Raw genomic sequence first — 16,633 nt, 5'->3', positions numbered from 1 at the left:
ATCGTTAAGTGGTGTATATTTTCAAAAAATAGTGGCAAGGTAATGCTACCTTTTAAAAAAAGAAGCACGCTAAGAAGGGGCATTTAACAATTGACAAGATCAATGGGTTTTATATTCTAGTGATTGTGCTTGTTATGAGGGAATACCAAAGTGTAAATCATTTTTTATATGAGAAGGCAGTTTTATCTTAAGTAGAATCATCATTTAGTGATCTGCATCGGGTCTAATTTTTCAAGCCCGGCCCGAAATTTTTTTTAAAAAAATTTACCCACCCGGCCTGATTTTATTCAAATACAGAAATTAATTTTTATATTTAATTAAAATAAAAGATATATGTTATATGGCGTCTAGTTCTATAAATAAAATCAAATATTTTTATAAAAAATTCGATATAAAATTGATAAATCTAAATATTTTTAATTAAATTTAAAAGGCCCGACCCGACCCGGCCCGAAGCCCTCTCTACATTATACTATGAAATTATCTCAACTCCATCTGATTCAGACTATAATCGTTTGCTGTTGGGTTGGCTAATAAAAATCAACTTGAAAAAAATTGTGATTTAAATCAACATTATTAATACTATTTTTTTTACTAAATTTATACTTAATATAGCGAAAGGGCGATTTCAATTAGTTAACCATTTAGTTTTTTTTAAATCTAAAATACCAAATCGCACTAGTAATCATTACTTATGAAACAAAATAAAAAATCTTGATTTATTTTAATTTTCATTTTCTATTCCAATTTTTGAAACTATAATTTTTTTTAAAGTTTCCTTTTAAATATTGGTATGGTATGTTAATATTTATAATCAAAGATTTATCTTATTGTAATCTTTTTTAATGTTGAATTTGAATAAATTTTTAATTATAAAATAATTGTTAAATCTTAATCGTGAAAAATTATTTATTATTACGAATATAAAACTTATATTAATTAATATTGATCTATACTTTTTTATTTTTTAAAATATTGTAAATAATAAAAAAAAACATAAGTTGTAAAATTAAAAAATAACATTCCAATAAGCTTCTATCAACGGACAGCTTTAGTTTTTTGAAAAATTTGCTCATAAAATTAAATTACAACTTTTTTATATGCTTTATGTAATGTTTTTATTTTCGTATCAGGTCAATTCAGTGAAACTTTTATCGCGTAACACTTTTTCGCGAAACTTTTATCGTGAATGTCGTTTATTGCGAAAAATTTTTTATAGCGAAGGTAATATCGCGAAACCAATTCTGCGAATTTTTTTCCGCTAAACATTATTAGCGAAAACAATTTCGCGAAGCCATTGTCGAGAATTTATTTCCGCGAAACCTTAACCGCGAATTCATTAGAGCGAAACTTATTATGAGAACCCATTAGAGCGAATTTTTTATGGCGAATATGTTTGCGCGAAATCATTATTTATTTGATAAATCAAGGTATTCCCCAATATTCGTCTTAGCAAAAAGTATTGTGACTGATCCTTCTTTCTGACTAAAATACTGATATCGACTAATTATAGCGTGCATTTATTTATCGGAATTGTATTCTAGCATCTTGTATATAAATTTCAGACAATTTTTAATAAATTTTAATTTAAATCGATTTTTCCTAGAGTTTTATGAATTAATTTTAAGTTAACCCAAAATTTTATAGCAAAATTGTTTGAATTTCCTAAGATAGGTACTATACACATGCTGGAATACAATCCCATACCTAACTACATAGTTTCGAAAATTAGACCCATAATGATAAATTTACCTCCAAAGTTCAGGAATTCCAAAATAAGGAAAAATGGCAATTAATAAGTTAGTAATTGCATTAAATGAAACGAGTAATTGTGGGTTGCTTTATAAAATACAAAAGCTTAAAGGCTATAAATTGATATAATTTGATTAATTTCCGATAATCTATATTATATCATCACCGTAATCAAGAAATGAACGTTTTCGTATAATCTTAAATGTTAATTTTTATTTTTCCTATCAACTTTCCTATCTTCTTAATGTTAAATAAATCGATGTAGACTATATATCTCTAATGTTAAATTTGAAGAAATTTTTTTGTACATCACGGGATTCGAACCTATGACTTAACGTTTTAAAGGCAAACGTTCTTCCACTCAGCCACCTTCTATATTAAATTTTGTAATATAATCTTTCTTATATATGTTATTATTTTGCTATTAACATTTATTTTTCATTTAATTTATATAATTTAGATCTTTATATTCAAAGTAAAATTATTTTTATATTACAATTTAGATTTAACAAATAAATTTAAATTATTTACCACCCCAAAATATGGCAGTAAAATTTTTTTAACTCAACCACAATATGGGATCTCTGCAAATAGTATAAAATACCTATTTATCACTATCTTCCCATGCCAGAAAATTAATCTCCCCTAATCCTAATTACTTATTACAATTTAGATTTAACAAATAAATTTAAATTATATTTAGCCAATTGAAAAATAAACATTTATTTCATATTACCACCCCAAAATATGCCAATATAAAAATTTTATCTCAACAACAATATTTGAAATTTGGAAATGACATACAATACCAATTTATCATTATCTACCCTACATTTTGATTATAATTTTATATATTTTACGCTAAATTTAATAAAATGAATAAATAATCACTAAAATTTGTCATTTATTTTTTATAAAAAAATGTATTTAAAAAAAAATTTCATATAATAGTTCAAGATTTTATTATTCCCGTCATTCTTGACGGGTTATCAACTAGTTAAAATATAATTTATGAGAAAAAAATTAATTACTTCTTCGGTAGGTTCGTTAATTTGGTGAGATAAGTTGTTATCGAGGGAAGGAGGGTATTGTGGTTTTTTGATAGAATTGTTATTAATTTCTCTCATGCGCAAGGCTCTCGCTTCGAACCGAGCCAATCTTTTAGCTGCCAAACGGGCCTCGGCCTATTTAATAGGAAAAAGTGTTAATTTTTTTAAAAAAATTAAGCATAAAGCAAATGGGACAAACTAAACCCTGCTTTCTAAATTCAATCTGTTAAACTTCCTTTTTCTTCAATATCATCAAAAAGAAAAATAATCCAGCCCTGGTCTGTATAGATAAAAAGATAAGTCTGAATTTTTAGGTAATTTCGTACTATTTAGAGGTGCCAGCTATCCATGTTAAAGTATAAAATTTATCGTTTCACCATATAGATATGGCTGAAGAGAATATTGAAAATATCTTAATTGTAGGGCACAATAGTAGGTTTTAGGAAAATGATTGTATCAATTTTTTTGTTTGGTTTTTATTTTATAATAGATATAGTAAATTATTTTAAAAAATCCTAATCGTACAAAAATTGGAACAACCCTTATAAATTTTGAAATCGATATAGATTTATTCAAAATTAGAACCAAACTAAACCGTTATAAATTTAAACTAAGAACCGAAATGGAATTGACCATAATTTTTACTATGAAAAACTGGAACTAGCGATAAAAATTATCATGTGATTATGCAGGAATCAGAAATAAATAACGAGTTCGAGAAAATAAATTAATCATTAATTTGAATTGTTAATGTTAATATCAAAAATAATAAGTTTAATTTTTAAATAACAAAATTTTAAAATAATATATTTTATATTCTCATTTCCTTAATCTAATGCTGCTTCCAAATATGTCTAGTTTAATGAATTCCTCGTGGAAAAGGATATTCATTTTTCTCCCTTGATTTATTGGAAGTAGAATATTACTCAATCATAACGAGATTTATTATAATATTATATTGTTCATGATAATACCGAAATAAATTTTTTCTCGCCAGCTAGCGTATTAATTTTTTTAAATATACCCGGGCCATGCCGTATATTTAAAACCAAATATTTGAAATCGTCATTGTTAGCTATAAAAATCAAAAATAAATATAATATATTTTAAAAAAATCCGGGCTGGGCCGTGCAAACGGTACCTCTGCTGATCTCTGATATTTACAAAAAAAATTGTCATTTATTTTATAATTTCTTTTCTTGTGTTGAGTCTTAAATTTAACAAACCTAATAAATAAAAAATATCATTGTTCATAGATAAGTAAAACTAAAAATGAGTTGGAAAATATATGGTTCATAATACTAAATTTTTTTTCATTTTGCATGTATTAGAGGAATAATAAAATATAAAATAAGAATTAAAATTTTTGTTAATATAAATTCTTATATATAATTTCTTTAATTTTAAATTCAATCCTGAAATTCCGGTCTTTGCTTACTTTATATTTGACCCAAAAATCTAATTGAAATTTTCTTATTTATAAAAATTAGAGGTATTATTACTTGCTATATTTTAAAAAAAAACACTCTTAGATCTTTCACAATACGACAGGTATTTTATTTAAAAAGTATTTTAACAAACAATTATGTAGTCTTAGTAGATCACTAATTGAAGGGAGGTCGGGAAGTCAATAATTGTTAAAGTTTTTGATTTTCCCCACTTTGACTCCTAATAAATATCAATATAAAATAAATGTTAGAAAGGCTAAAAAAATTGACCGAGTGGTCACATTAACCGTATGCTTATTAAATTTAGTAAAGGTAAGATCGATTTTGGCATAAAATAATTGTAGGCCGAATTTGCTGTAATATTTCTAAATGATTTTAGGTATAATATTCATAAATATTTCTATTAATATAATAATAATCATGTTTTAGTTAAAATTATAATATTGTTATTCAAACTTAAATGTCAAAATGATTATTTAATTTTTTTTGGCATAAATATAATATATACTTAATGTCTTAAACATTTGAAAAAGGATATGGTATGAGGAAATTTAAAAAAATTACATAAAAATTTGAACCAAATGTTTACACAAATTTTTTTTTTAAATATAAGAAAATCTTAACAAAAATAATTATTGAAAGCATAATGTAAAAATAATAATTGAGAAATATCATTCGAGAATGTTAATTTTTAAAAACAGTGCAGAACAGGTTTTATTCTAGTACTTAGAGTTGTTAATAGATATTTTTCAAATGTAACTACTATCTTAAATCAAAAATAACGCCAGTTTTTAATTTTATGCAATGCAATATTAAAGTTTTATTAAGATAAAACGAAATATTTTATTTATTTATCAATTATAACATTAAATTTACATATAATCGTGCATATAAAGAAGAATTTTTTTAAAAAAAATTAAATATGTCAAGAATTATAGCATAAACAAAATTATCATCGATTCGTATGGATATAACACATATTAATAATATGGGTCAAAATTTAGAGATGTAACCTTTAGCTTCAATACGAGCTGAAACCTTCTAGATATTGTCATGCTTAGACATTTTATTTTCCCAAAATTTTTTAATTTATCAGGATGGAAGGCTTCATTTGCCTCGCGAATCATAATATTGCGAATACTCTCAAGTTCCAATAAACATAGACCCGTAGCCAAACACAACCTTTGACCATTTGGTAAAGGTTCAATCTTGACAATTAGGTAAAGGTGTAATCTTTATATTTCTTCGCGAAATCTTTTGGTTGGCTAAATTAAAAAGTAGAGTTAAAATTTTAAAATTAAAATCACTTTATAAAATTTCCGTGATTTTCCCCGAAAATTCGTGGCACATTTATGTTTATCCCTGAATGCTGTTACTCTTTTGAAGCTAATGGGAGAACTTGACAGGATCAATTAATCTATGAATATTGTCTCTGACCGTTTCACAGTTTAAGTGAAATTTTTCGGTTAGGGCTGATTCATTCCTTCTTCGTGTAAATCAAGAATTTTTACTGGGTAATGGGATCAATTGAAATACCGAAACATTTGAAAAATATGATAGTAAAAACTAAAGTTTAACCTTGTTATGCAGATGGTTAAATAAACGATCTTACATTCACTCTAACATAAGTTGTTATGACTATTTAAAACAATTACCAAAACACAATATTCAAAAAAGGCATAACTTCGAAATTAGTTATCCAAAATAAATTAATAAATCATTATTGGAATCTTGAAACTTAACTTACCATATTAAAAGCATTTAGATCAAAATATAACTATATACAATTTTTCGTGCAAAGATTGGTAATAAGATAAATTTAAAACCGGCGTTATTTTTTATTTTGGATATATACAAGCCTAAAAATCTATCTAAATATAAATCTGCAAAGCCCGTCTCGGCTGAATTCCTGGCCCAAGGGGTGGGTAATTCGTATATAAAAAAATTCCGCCTAGAGGTAGATAAATGATGCATATATAATTGAAAATATATTTTAGACTGTGTCCAAAATTTAAAAATATATATAAATAAATAAATTTTGAAGAAAAAAAATAACATAAGCTCTATTATTAATGTAAAAATATTGTCTAAATCATTTTAATTTAAAAAAATTAATAAATTATGGATAAAAATTTATTCAAAATTTATTTATTTAGGTAATTTTTATGAAAACTAGTAAGTAATATTAAAGTATGTTATTTTAATTTTTCGTATTTTATTCTCGTTTTTTTTGTTGAAAATTTCGGATATGTTTAATAATTTTATTAATTTGCTAAAATTTATAAATTTTGAAGTTTTTTTCAAAAAATTTAGGACACTACCTTAAGACCTAGCATTTTCTATTCAGTTTGATATTTTATTAGCTTTAAAAGAACATTTTCAAAATTTTCATAAATGAGGCATCCTCCGCGAAATTTTTATACAAAAATAAAATCTTTTAGTGGTGCCGTGCTGTTCTATGTGAAACTTTATAATAAGATAATCTAAAATATTCATAAATCAATTTATTTGGCATCTAAAAATATTGTAATAAGCCGAATCTAATTATTAAAAGGCCAATAAAAGAATATTATATTGTAGATGTATATTATATTATAAAAATGTTTCCACCTATTTAACATACATAATATAATAGAGTATAAGGTCGTGTGAACATATATCTTTTAATATTTTGTTAGCCAATATTATTGTACTTTTTTTAAAAATATATAATTGACTTTTAGGTTTTAAAAAATATTAATTAAGTATTAATAATCGTGGGGGTTATTTATTTAAATAAATTCCATTGACTGATTATGTGATTTGAAATCTAATCATGTGCGATACTATCGATTATAGTACAAGATTATTTTAAGAATTCAGATCTAAATAATTTATTATATGCATACTAAACACTATGATTAAAATTTTTCGGTTAAATAGTAAATGAGATATCTTCAATAATATCAAACATCATTTAATTTCTTTTAATCATCATGATAGATCAACCCAATTTCGAAGACAATAACTATATTTTACTCTCTCTTATTATAATCACGGTTTTTCTGTAAATTTATCACAGAGATTTCTTCGATATTAGCACATAAACATGGCAAAAATGCGTCTTTTCTGGCATTGGAAATTATAACATATTATATCTTTTAAGGAGGGATGAAAAAGATCATAAATTTTTTAGCTTACAAAATGGAGATGTAAAATACATTTTAAAAAGGGTGCATTTAACGAAAAACTATCAAAGATCCCCTATAATTTGGGACTGCAAGAAAAACAAATTTTATTTATCCTATGTGCGGCGTTTATACTGTGACGCATGGCAACAGTAATAATTAAAAATGATTTATAAAACAATTTATAATGGAGCAGGTATAAAATGTTAAATATTAAACCTGACATTATTTATTGTCATCTTGAAGATCAATTCATATGATGGTATTTAATTTTTCATATAAAAATGCCAAAAATATTTATTAAATGTTTAAAAGAAAATAAAAAATTTATACAAGATAACTAACAAATCAGTTAAAAAAATTGATATATTATTACCTCTAAGAATTTAATCATATTTTTTTTTAAATTAAAACATGTTTCACGTTTCAAAAAACAGGTGATAGAAATAAAAATATTATTCAATTTTTAAAAAAAATCAATAATAAAATATGAAAAATTATGTTAAGCATCATATTTGAATTAAAGAAATTCTAAGAACTTTCAATAATGTGATTTAAATGTAATAATAAAGAGGTAATAATAAAGAGGTAATACTTCGCTATCAAATGGATACTAATTAATAAATCCACACATGGACCTGTCCAAGGTTCGGTCAATTGTTTTAAGATTTAGTTGAGCCGGGACGTTGATTTATATTTTCCATTTAAATCATGCAGGAATCAAACCCTTTTAAATTACTGTTTCTCTTTAGGCTGAATTCAGAGTAGTGTCGATTTCTATTCTGTCAAGAGTGAATTTCAAACCATATAAATCAGAACAGAATTTTATTGTGACATTTGAGGGAATGGATATCTATTGCTATTATGAATCCAATTTTATAAATATTTTTTTAAGAAAAACGCTACCTTATTTTTTTTTAGAATTTGAAAATTAGTGGGATTGGAGATTGGAACAAAAAAATTTTAATTCTTTTTTTTTTGAATATGACCAATCCTGAAAAAGTAAGCCCAATACAGGGACTCTATTAGATAGATATTCCCTTGGTGGTTTATCAACAGTGATATTATAGGAAAATGGTCGGCTAATTTTTATTTTCATAAAAAAAGTTTTTAGTGTGATGCCTCTAATTTTTAATGTATAAATAAATATGAATCAGAGATGACCAATAATAACCGTAATCAACATAGTATCACATCACCTAATAACACTGATGCCCGACACCAAAAAGTAATATAATGTAGTATGTTTATTGAAAAAAGAAAAGATGGTATTTATTAAAAATGGCATTTATTAAAAATGGCATTTTTTATTTATTTTAATCTAGGTCTCTTACTTAATAATAAATAGTTCAGAATTGCCATTGGTCTTTGATTATAAAATTGTAACATAATCATGTGCCCTCTGCAGAGTTGTTAATCGCTACTTTTAATAGCGCGCTACTGCTATCGCTATTTATCAAAAAAAGTAGCGCGCTATTAGCTACTATTTCTTTAAAGTAGCTTTAGCTACTTTTTATAAAAAAAAATTTAGAAACAAATTTGTTTTATTTTTTGCTTATGTTATTGTATAGTAAATATATAAAAATCAACATTTATAAATATTAATTTATGTAATAAAAATAAATATTTATGGTAATTTGTTGCATTTTATAAGTTTTTATCTTGTGATATGTGTCCAACTATCTACCGTGGTACATATATATATGATATCTCTGATAACTCTACTATTAGAGCATCTTTCAACACTTTAAAGTTATCTGCTATTTTATTCATTAGTGTCTGGCGACATAAATGGTAAATGATGAATTATCAACCAAGGACATTGGCTGAACTGTATCAATTATATAATCAACAATAACTATCAGCCAATTTCTTAGAAATATTGGCATTTGTATTATTTATTAATTTGGTTTGAATTGAAGACTTTTTGGATGTAGAGTGGCATATACCAAAATTATTTAGATGTTTCTCCATTTCCTTAAAACTATTGGCATGAACAGTCTTATAAAATAAAAAATACTATTAAAAATGACAATTTACCTTTAGGTGTTTCTTGAGGTTATAACTGGATTGATTTGAGGAGATATTTTTTTTACATTTTAACCCTTCAATACTCCGGTGAAAAAAATGACGTTAGTACTCGGGTGGGGTTTAATATTCAAATGTATATATCTCTAGTTATATTCATAATTTTCATTTGATATTTGGATATAAGGGGCTGCGCCAATAATAAATATCGGATCGGTATCGATACTTAGTGTTTTCCGAGAATATCGGATGGGGCCGATACCTGTAAAAACTCGATCCGTGTTATTTTATTTTATGTTATTTTATTTTACATTATTATAATATTTTCTAAATAATTTTTTAAAATTTTATTTCTTTTTTAAAATAGATTTATAGTATTTTAAAAGTTTTTTTTTATAAAAATAGAAAGAAACACCCAACGTTTTATTTATTTTAAATCTTTTTAAATAAAATTTTTTTTATTCATACTTTAAAATAAAAAAATTTTTTTAAATATGGTATCTGAATTATGGAAATATTTTACGAAAGACAAAGATTATTTTGCAAAATGCGTTATCTGCGGAATCATCTGAGTCTGCCTTGGTAAAAAAAAGGGAAATAAATCAAAATAAGATATTAAAGGGTATAGGGGGTGGGCAGGAGGTATAGATAGTCCATATCATAGAAGCTTATTCCCAGAAACTGGAGGGTCTCATATTTATTAAAAAATCTAATATATTATAATTTTATATATTAAATATTACAATTTTATAATTCATACCAACATAAAATGGATATATTATTAAATATATATTTTTTTATTATAGTCTTACTTAATTGTAGAAATAAAAAAATTAAATTAAATTCATAATTCGCTTAATTACATTTGGTTCAAACGGGGGTGATTAAAAATCAGTATAAATATTGGATCGGTATCGCATCGGTTTTGAAACAATATCGGAAAATATCGGATCGGATAGGTGAAAAATATGTGGATCGGCCCTAGATCTAACCTTAAGCTTGATAAAATATTTAAATATTTTTATTTCTTAAGCCTAGATTAAAGATGATGAGGATAATTATAATTTGTGCCAAAATTTTTTAAAAAGCTTTTTTTTAAATTTAAAATATAAAATTAAAAAAATAATTTATCCATCATATAATCATGATAATTCATAATATGGATCTTTATTCTTCAATATAAAAAAAAAATTACACTAATATATTTTAATATATAAAAAATATAGAACATTGAATAATGCTAAATTTGACATGCAAAACATTTATTACATAAAATATTAATGTGTTCTAAACATAAATTTATTTGACATATTTGACAAAAATATTTTGTTTTTTTTATAAGGAGTATAGTTTTATGCCATATTTTGATGGTTTATTTGGCATGTATTGCCTGAATTGGCATTTACCATGAAATGCTGGAAGCATTTCATCTAGGGTTGCATATTCTGATATTGTATAAGATCTGTAGCAGTTATCAACAAATTCTTGAAAAATATTTCTAATGTGAGTTGCTTTGTCTACCATTTTCTTTCTTCTCTTGTTAATATGTCATCAAATCTTATTGTATGAATTAGAATTCTGAATCTTTTGAGTGTCATTGTTGCTCAAAATATCTCAATTCCAAACCCATCAGATTTCCATAATTGAGTCACCTTATTTTTAGCTAATTTTACAGAGAAATAGATATAATATATAATTTCATATAAATAATATTTATGTTTATTGTCTGGTAAATGATAAAAATAATTTAGAAATGAGCCAAATGGTGAAAATAAGAATAAAACAACTCTACCAAAAAAAATGTTTAAGTTTTCTTTTTCATATATCTCAATCAAAATAAAAGATATTTAAATTTTGTTTTAATAAATTTTATAATATAGTAGTATATATTTATAATTTAAAAAAAATATATTCTTAAAAAATTACAAATTTACTCTGGTGGGGTCTCACAAACCCCAATCAGTCACAAAATGCTTATATCTTAAAAAATACTCAACCGAAATATGTGAAATGTGGAATATAGATTCTAAGATACATTTGATGAAGCTACTGAAGAATCCAGATCATAATATTTAACCGTTTTTATTAATATCATTTCTAGCATGCCTGGGGTTTCATATACCCCACCAGAGTATTGAAGGGTTAGGCAAATAAATTTGAAGCCCTTTTTGGTTTTTAATTTATTTTTAAAAAAATTTCAAATCTAGGGAATGGGTGTATTATAGCTATTAAGAACATTTTCTTCCTTGGTATCTTTCATTTCATTAATATCATTGTCTGACTCTGAATCACTTTCAGCAATTTGGATATCCATAGGCGATGACATTTTAAATGATTAACACATGATTTAGGTTTATAATACAAATGAAAATATAAATTACAAATTAAAAATATATTTCAATTTCAAAATAAAATAATAAATCATAAAAATTATAATTAATTATGATATTATATTTAAATTTTCATGTTTATACTTACCTTCATTATATTTTTTGAAAGTAGCTAAGTAGCGCTACTTATCTAATTTCAAAAAAAGTAGCGCACTAAAAAATTAAATAATTACAAAAAAAGTAGCCACTATTAGCTATGGCTACCTAAAAAAATATCGTGTAACAACTCTGGCCCTCTGATACACCCATATTTACCTAGGCCATAGACCTCTACATTGTCACTTTTCAAAAGGCAGACTACCCAGGAACTCTGTCATCAATTTGAATAGGACATTGAGAGCTACAACCCTTCCACACTAGAACCTTCCAACCTCAAGCCAACAATCAAACCAGGCCCAATGGGATGACCCTAATCCCTTGGAACCAAGGTATACCCTTTAATTGTGAATACAAATGATTAGATTGTTTTGCCGTGTATCCTTTACTACCAACTCCATCATGACAGTAGAAAACTTAAAAACTAATAAATATTCCTATCACCTGTGATCCATTTGAACCTCAAGCTCTAAATTTTTCAAAACAATAGGGCAAAAACATGATAAATCACAGGCAACCCTAAGGAAGGGCTTTATCTATGGCAAAGAATGTCCATCATAATTTTCCAATCCAAAAATATCTTTAACTCATACAATGTCTAATTACTCTTAAACAAATTATCACATAAAAAAATGTAAATAATGTAAATAATGCAAATTAAAATATTCACAACTGGAAGATCTCATAAGTAGCAATTTTTCAAAAGTACCTTTTTTGGATAAATTGGTTCATCAATACCAGTTATCATCTCTCTCAAAAGATTGTGTCTCAATAACTAGTAAAAAAACTAGTTTTTTATAACATAACCACATAATATGTGCGAAAAAAAACAAGCTATCAAAATCTTGTAGAGCTGTGCCAATATCTAATATTGAATGACACAGATATTTAGCGTTTTAAAAATATCAGATTGGAAGATCTTTTTAAACCCCCTATCAGATCCAATATTTTTTATGTTTTTGGTTATTTTACAATTGTATATATAATTATATAATTTTTTTTATTTTATAAATAATTTCATAATAATAAATTATAGTTATTTGTTGTAATGTTTAAAAAAATAGTATAATTTAAATTTTAAACTGTTTATTGTTACATTATTTGAAAAAAGAAAAGATTTAAAAGCATCTAATGAGTAACATTAATGTTGCTAATCGGCTCGATTTAGTCAATTTTAAACGATTAACTCAAAATTTTAACCTAGAGTAAATTATTCTTGCTTATTGATTTCTCCAAGAAAATTTTGGATTTCTATTATTTTAAGGCATAGGCAATAATATTTTAGTTAAAATTTTGATTTGGCCCTTTTAAAAATAGACCAAATGAACAACACTACATTCACCCATAAACATTGCAAATATTATAAATGAGAATATTTAACTTATGAAAAATAAAAAAATAAAATACACTTAATCATTCATGAAAGTTAATTGGTTTTTTTTAAAGTAGAAAATATTGATATATTCATGACATTGATAAAAGATAGATTGTAAGTAAAAATCAATATAATCAGTTTTTAGTAATATCAGATTGGATAGGTAAAAAATTTGTGGATCGGCACAGCCATAAAATCTTGTAACTGATATTTTTAGCTTTTGTATTTTTTTTAAAAAATAGTAAAATAAAATTCTTAACGTTATTATATTTAAAAACAAAAGCTCATAAGTGATATGAGGGTCATATACGTAAATATATTTTTTTAAAAACCATAATTAAAAGTTAAAATTCATTAATAAGTATATATTTTATAATTATAATAACAATTAAGATAGTTTTTTCTCTACTGAACAATTCCAAAAATGCTACTTATGAAGTCTTGTAGTGATGACAACAATTCAAAATCCAAAAAAATATTATATAAGTAATTGATAAAAATTAATATATTTGCTTTGATTTTAAATTTTCATAAATTTAGTTATTTATGATAATTTTTCAAAAAATAACATTATTAAAAAAAGCATACAAGGCAATATTTCTAGTAATTATATAGCAAAAAATTATTGTGATTAGATTATGCATATTAAAAATAACATAAGAAAAATTAATAAAATTCTAAGCATAAATAATTATGATTTACAAATAAATTCTTTATGTCAAATAATTTTTAAGATATCTAATTTAAATATTTATAAAAATTAAATTTCACATATAAATATAATTATAAATTTATCAAATATTCTAAGGAAACTAATTTTAAAATAATTGAACTAATAAATTTTTTTTTTTACCTCTTTAGCAATTTCATCTAGAGCTTGATTTTCTTGTGTATAATTTCGAATATGATTTTTACGATCATTTGAACCATCATTCATATTTAAAAACTAAGCACATAGAAATGGTATTTTTAGGCGATAGGTGAAAAGCGTAAAAAATATGTGAATTAATGAAAACAATTAAGATGGGTCTTAGGTAATTATTTGATTTTTCATCTAGAGTTCTGTTTTTATTTTTGCTTATAACTACGAAAATACATAAATCAATATAATTATCAAATATATAATAATGTTGTAAAGCAAAATTTTTTAATTAGATTTAGGTCTGCAATGAGTAAATCAAAGAAATACTACCCAAAAAGGATTCTCACCCTTATGATTGTTTTAACTGTGCTAATGATAATATTCATCATGCCATTTTCTTGACAACGATCATTTGTCAAATTGCTAATAACCAAATTTTGTGATTTAATATATATTAACGGGTCCGAATCCAAGATGGCCTATGGCAACTCTTAGTTGTTCATCTGATAATAGGTTACCTAGGCTACGACTTGGTAATGCTTCCCAACCATTCATAACCACTAGTACAGTCAGCTTTTTGTAATAGTTGAATATACTCCAAAGGGGGTTTGATGAGATTATTTTTAAAAATTTTTTAATTAAAGGTTGGAAAATAGATTGGTGTGTGTGGATAAAATAGCTTCAGGTGGAGCTAAAGATACCCAAGCTGTCAAGTCTGAGTTTAAAAGGTTATCTTTAGGGGAGATAAAAGAAGATATCATGGCATTATTCAACAAAACGCGATGCCAAAAATGGAAAGAGATATAAGATTTAAAGGATATAAATCTAAACCACCCATTTTCGAGGGTAATTGTGAGAAACCCCAATTAAAATCTTCCAATATAATATTTTCTAATAAACTTCTAAAAAATTCATGAACACGATTAATGATTTCATTATTTAAAAAAAAGGAAGATCTAAAATTATGTAAAATATTTGGTAAAAATAAATATTTTTTTAAAAGAAAAAAGCTCTGGTGTGAAGGAATTTCTTTTAAAATATTTTCAAGTCCTAATAAGCCTTTGAAAAATTCTTCCACGAACACCTTTGAGTTGGAAAAACTGCTTAAAAGTGAACCTAGAAGATTAATTTAACTTTTTTTAATGATTTTAAACCCTTGGACTTCGAGTATTTGAATTTAAAAATCATATTTCAGATTTACCTTTATTTAGAGTAAGGCCTATGTTTAACTCTTCTCTATATATTCTATCGCTGCAAGAATATTTTTAGAAGGTCCGCAAATGGTACCATCATCTAGATACCATATGTTTAAATCTAAATTAAAAAAGGATTTTAGACAATGAATTAGGTTATCTATAGATCAGAGGACCCAAAGAGTCTCCTTGTTGAATACCTTTGTCAGATGGAATTGTATATTCCCCGAACTTGAGAGGGGTTCTACCACCATAAGACTGTTCAATAAATCTTGCATAAACTGGGAATTTTTCTTAAAAAATGTTCAAAAATGCTTTTCCGGATAAAGAATTAAAAGCATTTTTAAAATCAAGCTTACAGACTACGGCGTCTGGAGGAGGATCTTCGATATATATGCGAAGAGAGTGAGTGGCTATTTCGTATCCCCCTTTAGTACCAAAGCCTAGTTGATATGTTTGGAACATTTTTGAAGCATCAGGTTTGATGCACTCAACGATTATCTTAGCTAATAGTCTCCTAAAAAAAGACCCATTGCAATTGGCCGAACTCCACCATCAGACTTAGAAAAAGAAATTAATCTTGCGCCAAAAGGAATTTAGTGAACTTGGCGAGGTAAATCATTGTTCAATATATTTTCACTAAGTATTACCAATGAATTTACAAATGAATCTAAAATAAGAAAAAGGTAACCAACAAAGGAAAAGAGTTATTTTTGTAGTAGTTTTAACTGTCATGTAATATTTTTTTTCTAACTTTTTGTGATGGCTTTTTAAATTTTATGTCATTTATAATCATTTTTATCATATTTCCTCTATTTTTATTTCTCATTTAATTTCCCTGTTCTCTTTTCTTTCTCCATTTTTAATCATTCCACTTTTAGCAACTTACCATATAGCCTTTATCTTCTTTATACAATAGAAAATAAATTTTCCCAATTGAAAGATTTTGTTAAAAATCAAAATCCCATACATACAACAATGGTCCGTAGCACAACAGGTACTTCAGCAGGCTTCACAATAGCCGAAGGAGTTCATCAAGGGTCGGCTCTCAGCCCACTTCTCTTCATTACAGTAATAGATGTATTAGCACAGTCTATACCTCAAACAGTCCCGTGGAATATGATATTTGCAGATGATATTGTGATACTTGCCGAATCCAAGAATGAAATGAAAGAAAGGTTAGTGAATTGGATAAATATCCTAGAAACGCACGGATTAAAAGTAAATAGAGAAAAGACGGAGTATATGGTGATAGGAGGAGATGAAACGGAGA

At 25.4% G+C, this 16,633-nt stretch overlaps 1 protein-coding gene across 1 annotated transcript in view; it reads right to left on the bottom strand.

The window, feature by feature from the left end:
• The window catches only part of LOC135927917 (leucine-rich repeat flightless-interacting protein 2-like), a 31,938-nt gene extending 17,619 nt beyond the window's left edge, over positions 1-14,319 (bottom strand). Inside the window, exons 1-2 of the mRNA XM_065464185.1 lie at positions 14,159-14,319; positions 2,784-2,936 (exon numbers count right to left, since the gene is read on the bottom strand). Coding sequence (XP_065320257.1) covers positions 2,784-2,936; positions 14,159-14,242 — 237 coding nt within the window. The 5' untranslated portion in view covers positions 14,243-14,319. The remainder of the gene's footprint in view (positions 1-2,783; positions 2,937-14,158) is intronic.
• Between the last annotated feature and the right edge of the window lie 2,314 nt (positions 14,320-16,633).

Source organism: Gordionus sp. m RMFG-2023, chromosome 4 (genome assembly GCF_954871325.1).
Source record: "Gordionus sp. m RMFG-2023 chromosome 4, tfGorSpeb1-WG-v2, whole genome shotgun sequence".
Taxonomy (NCBI): domain Eukaryota; kingdom Metazoa; phylum Nematomorpha; class Gordioida; order Chordodea; family Parachordodidae; genus Gordionus; species Gordionus sp. m RMFG-2023.
Note: the sequence above shows the minus strand (reverse complement) of the source record. Positions and strands in the feature narration are given on the sequence as shown.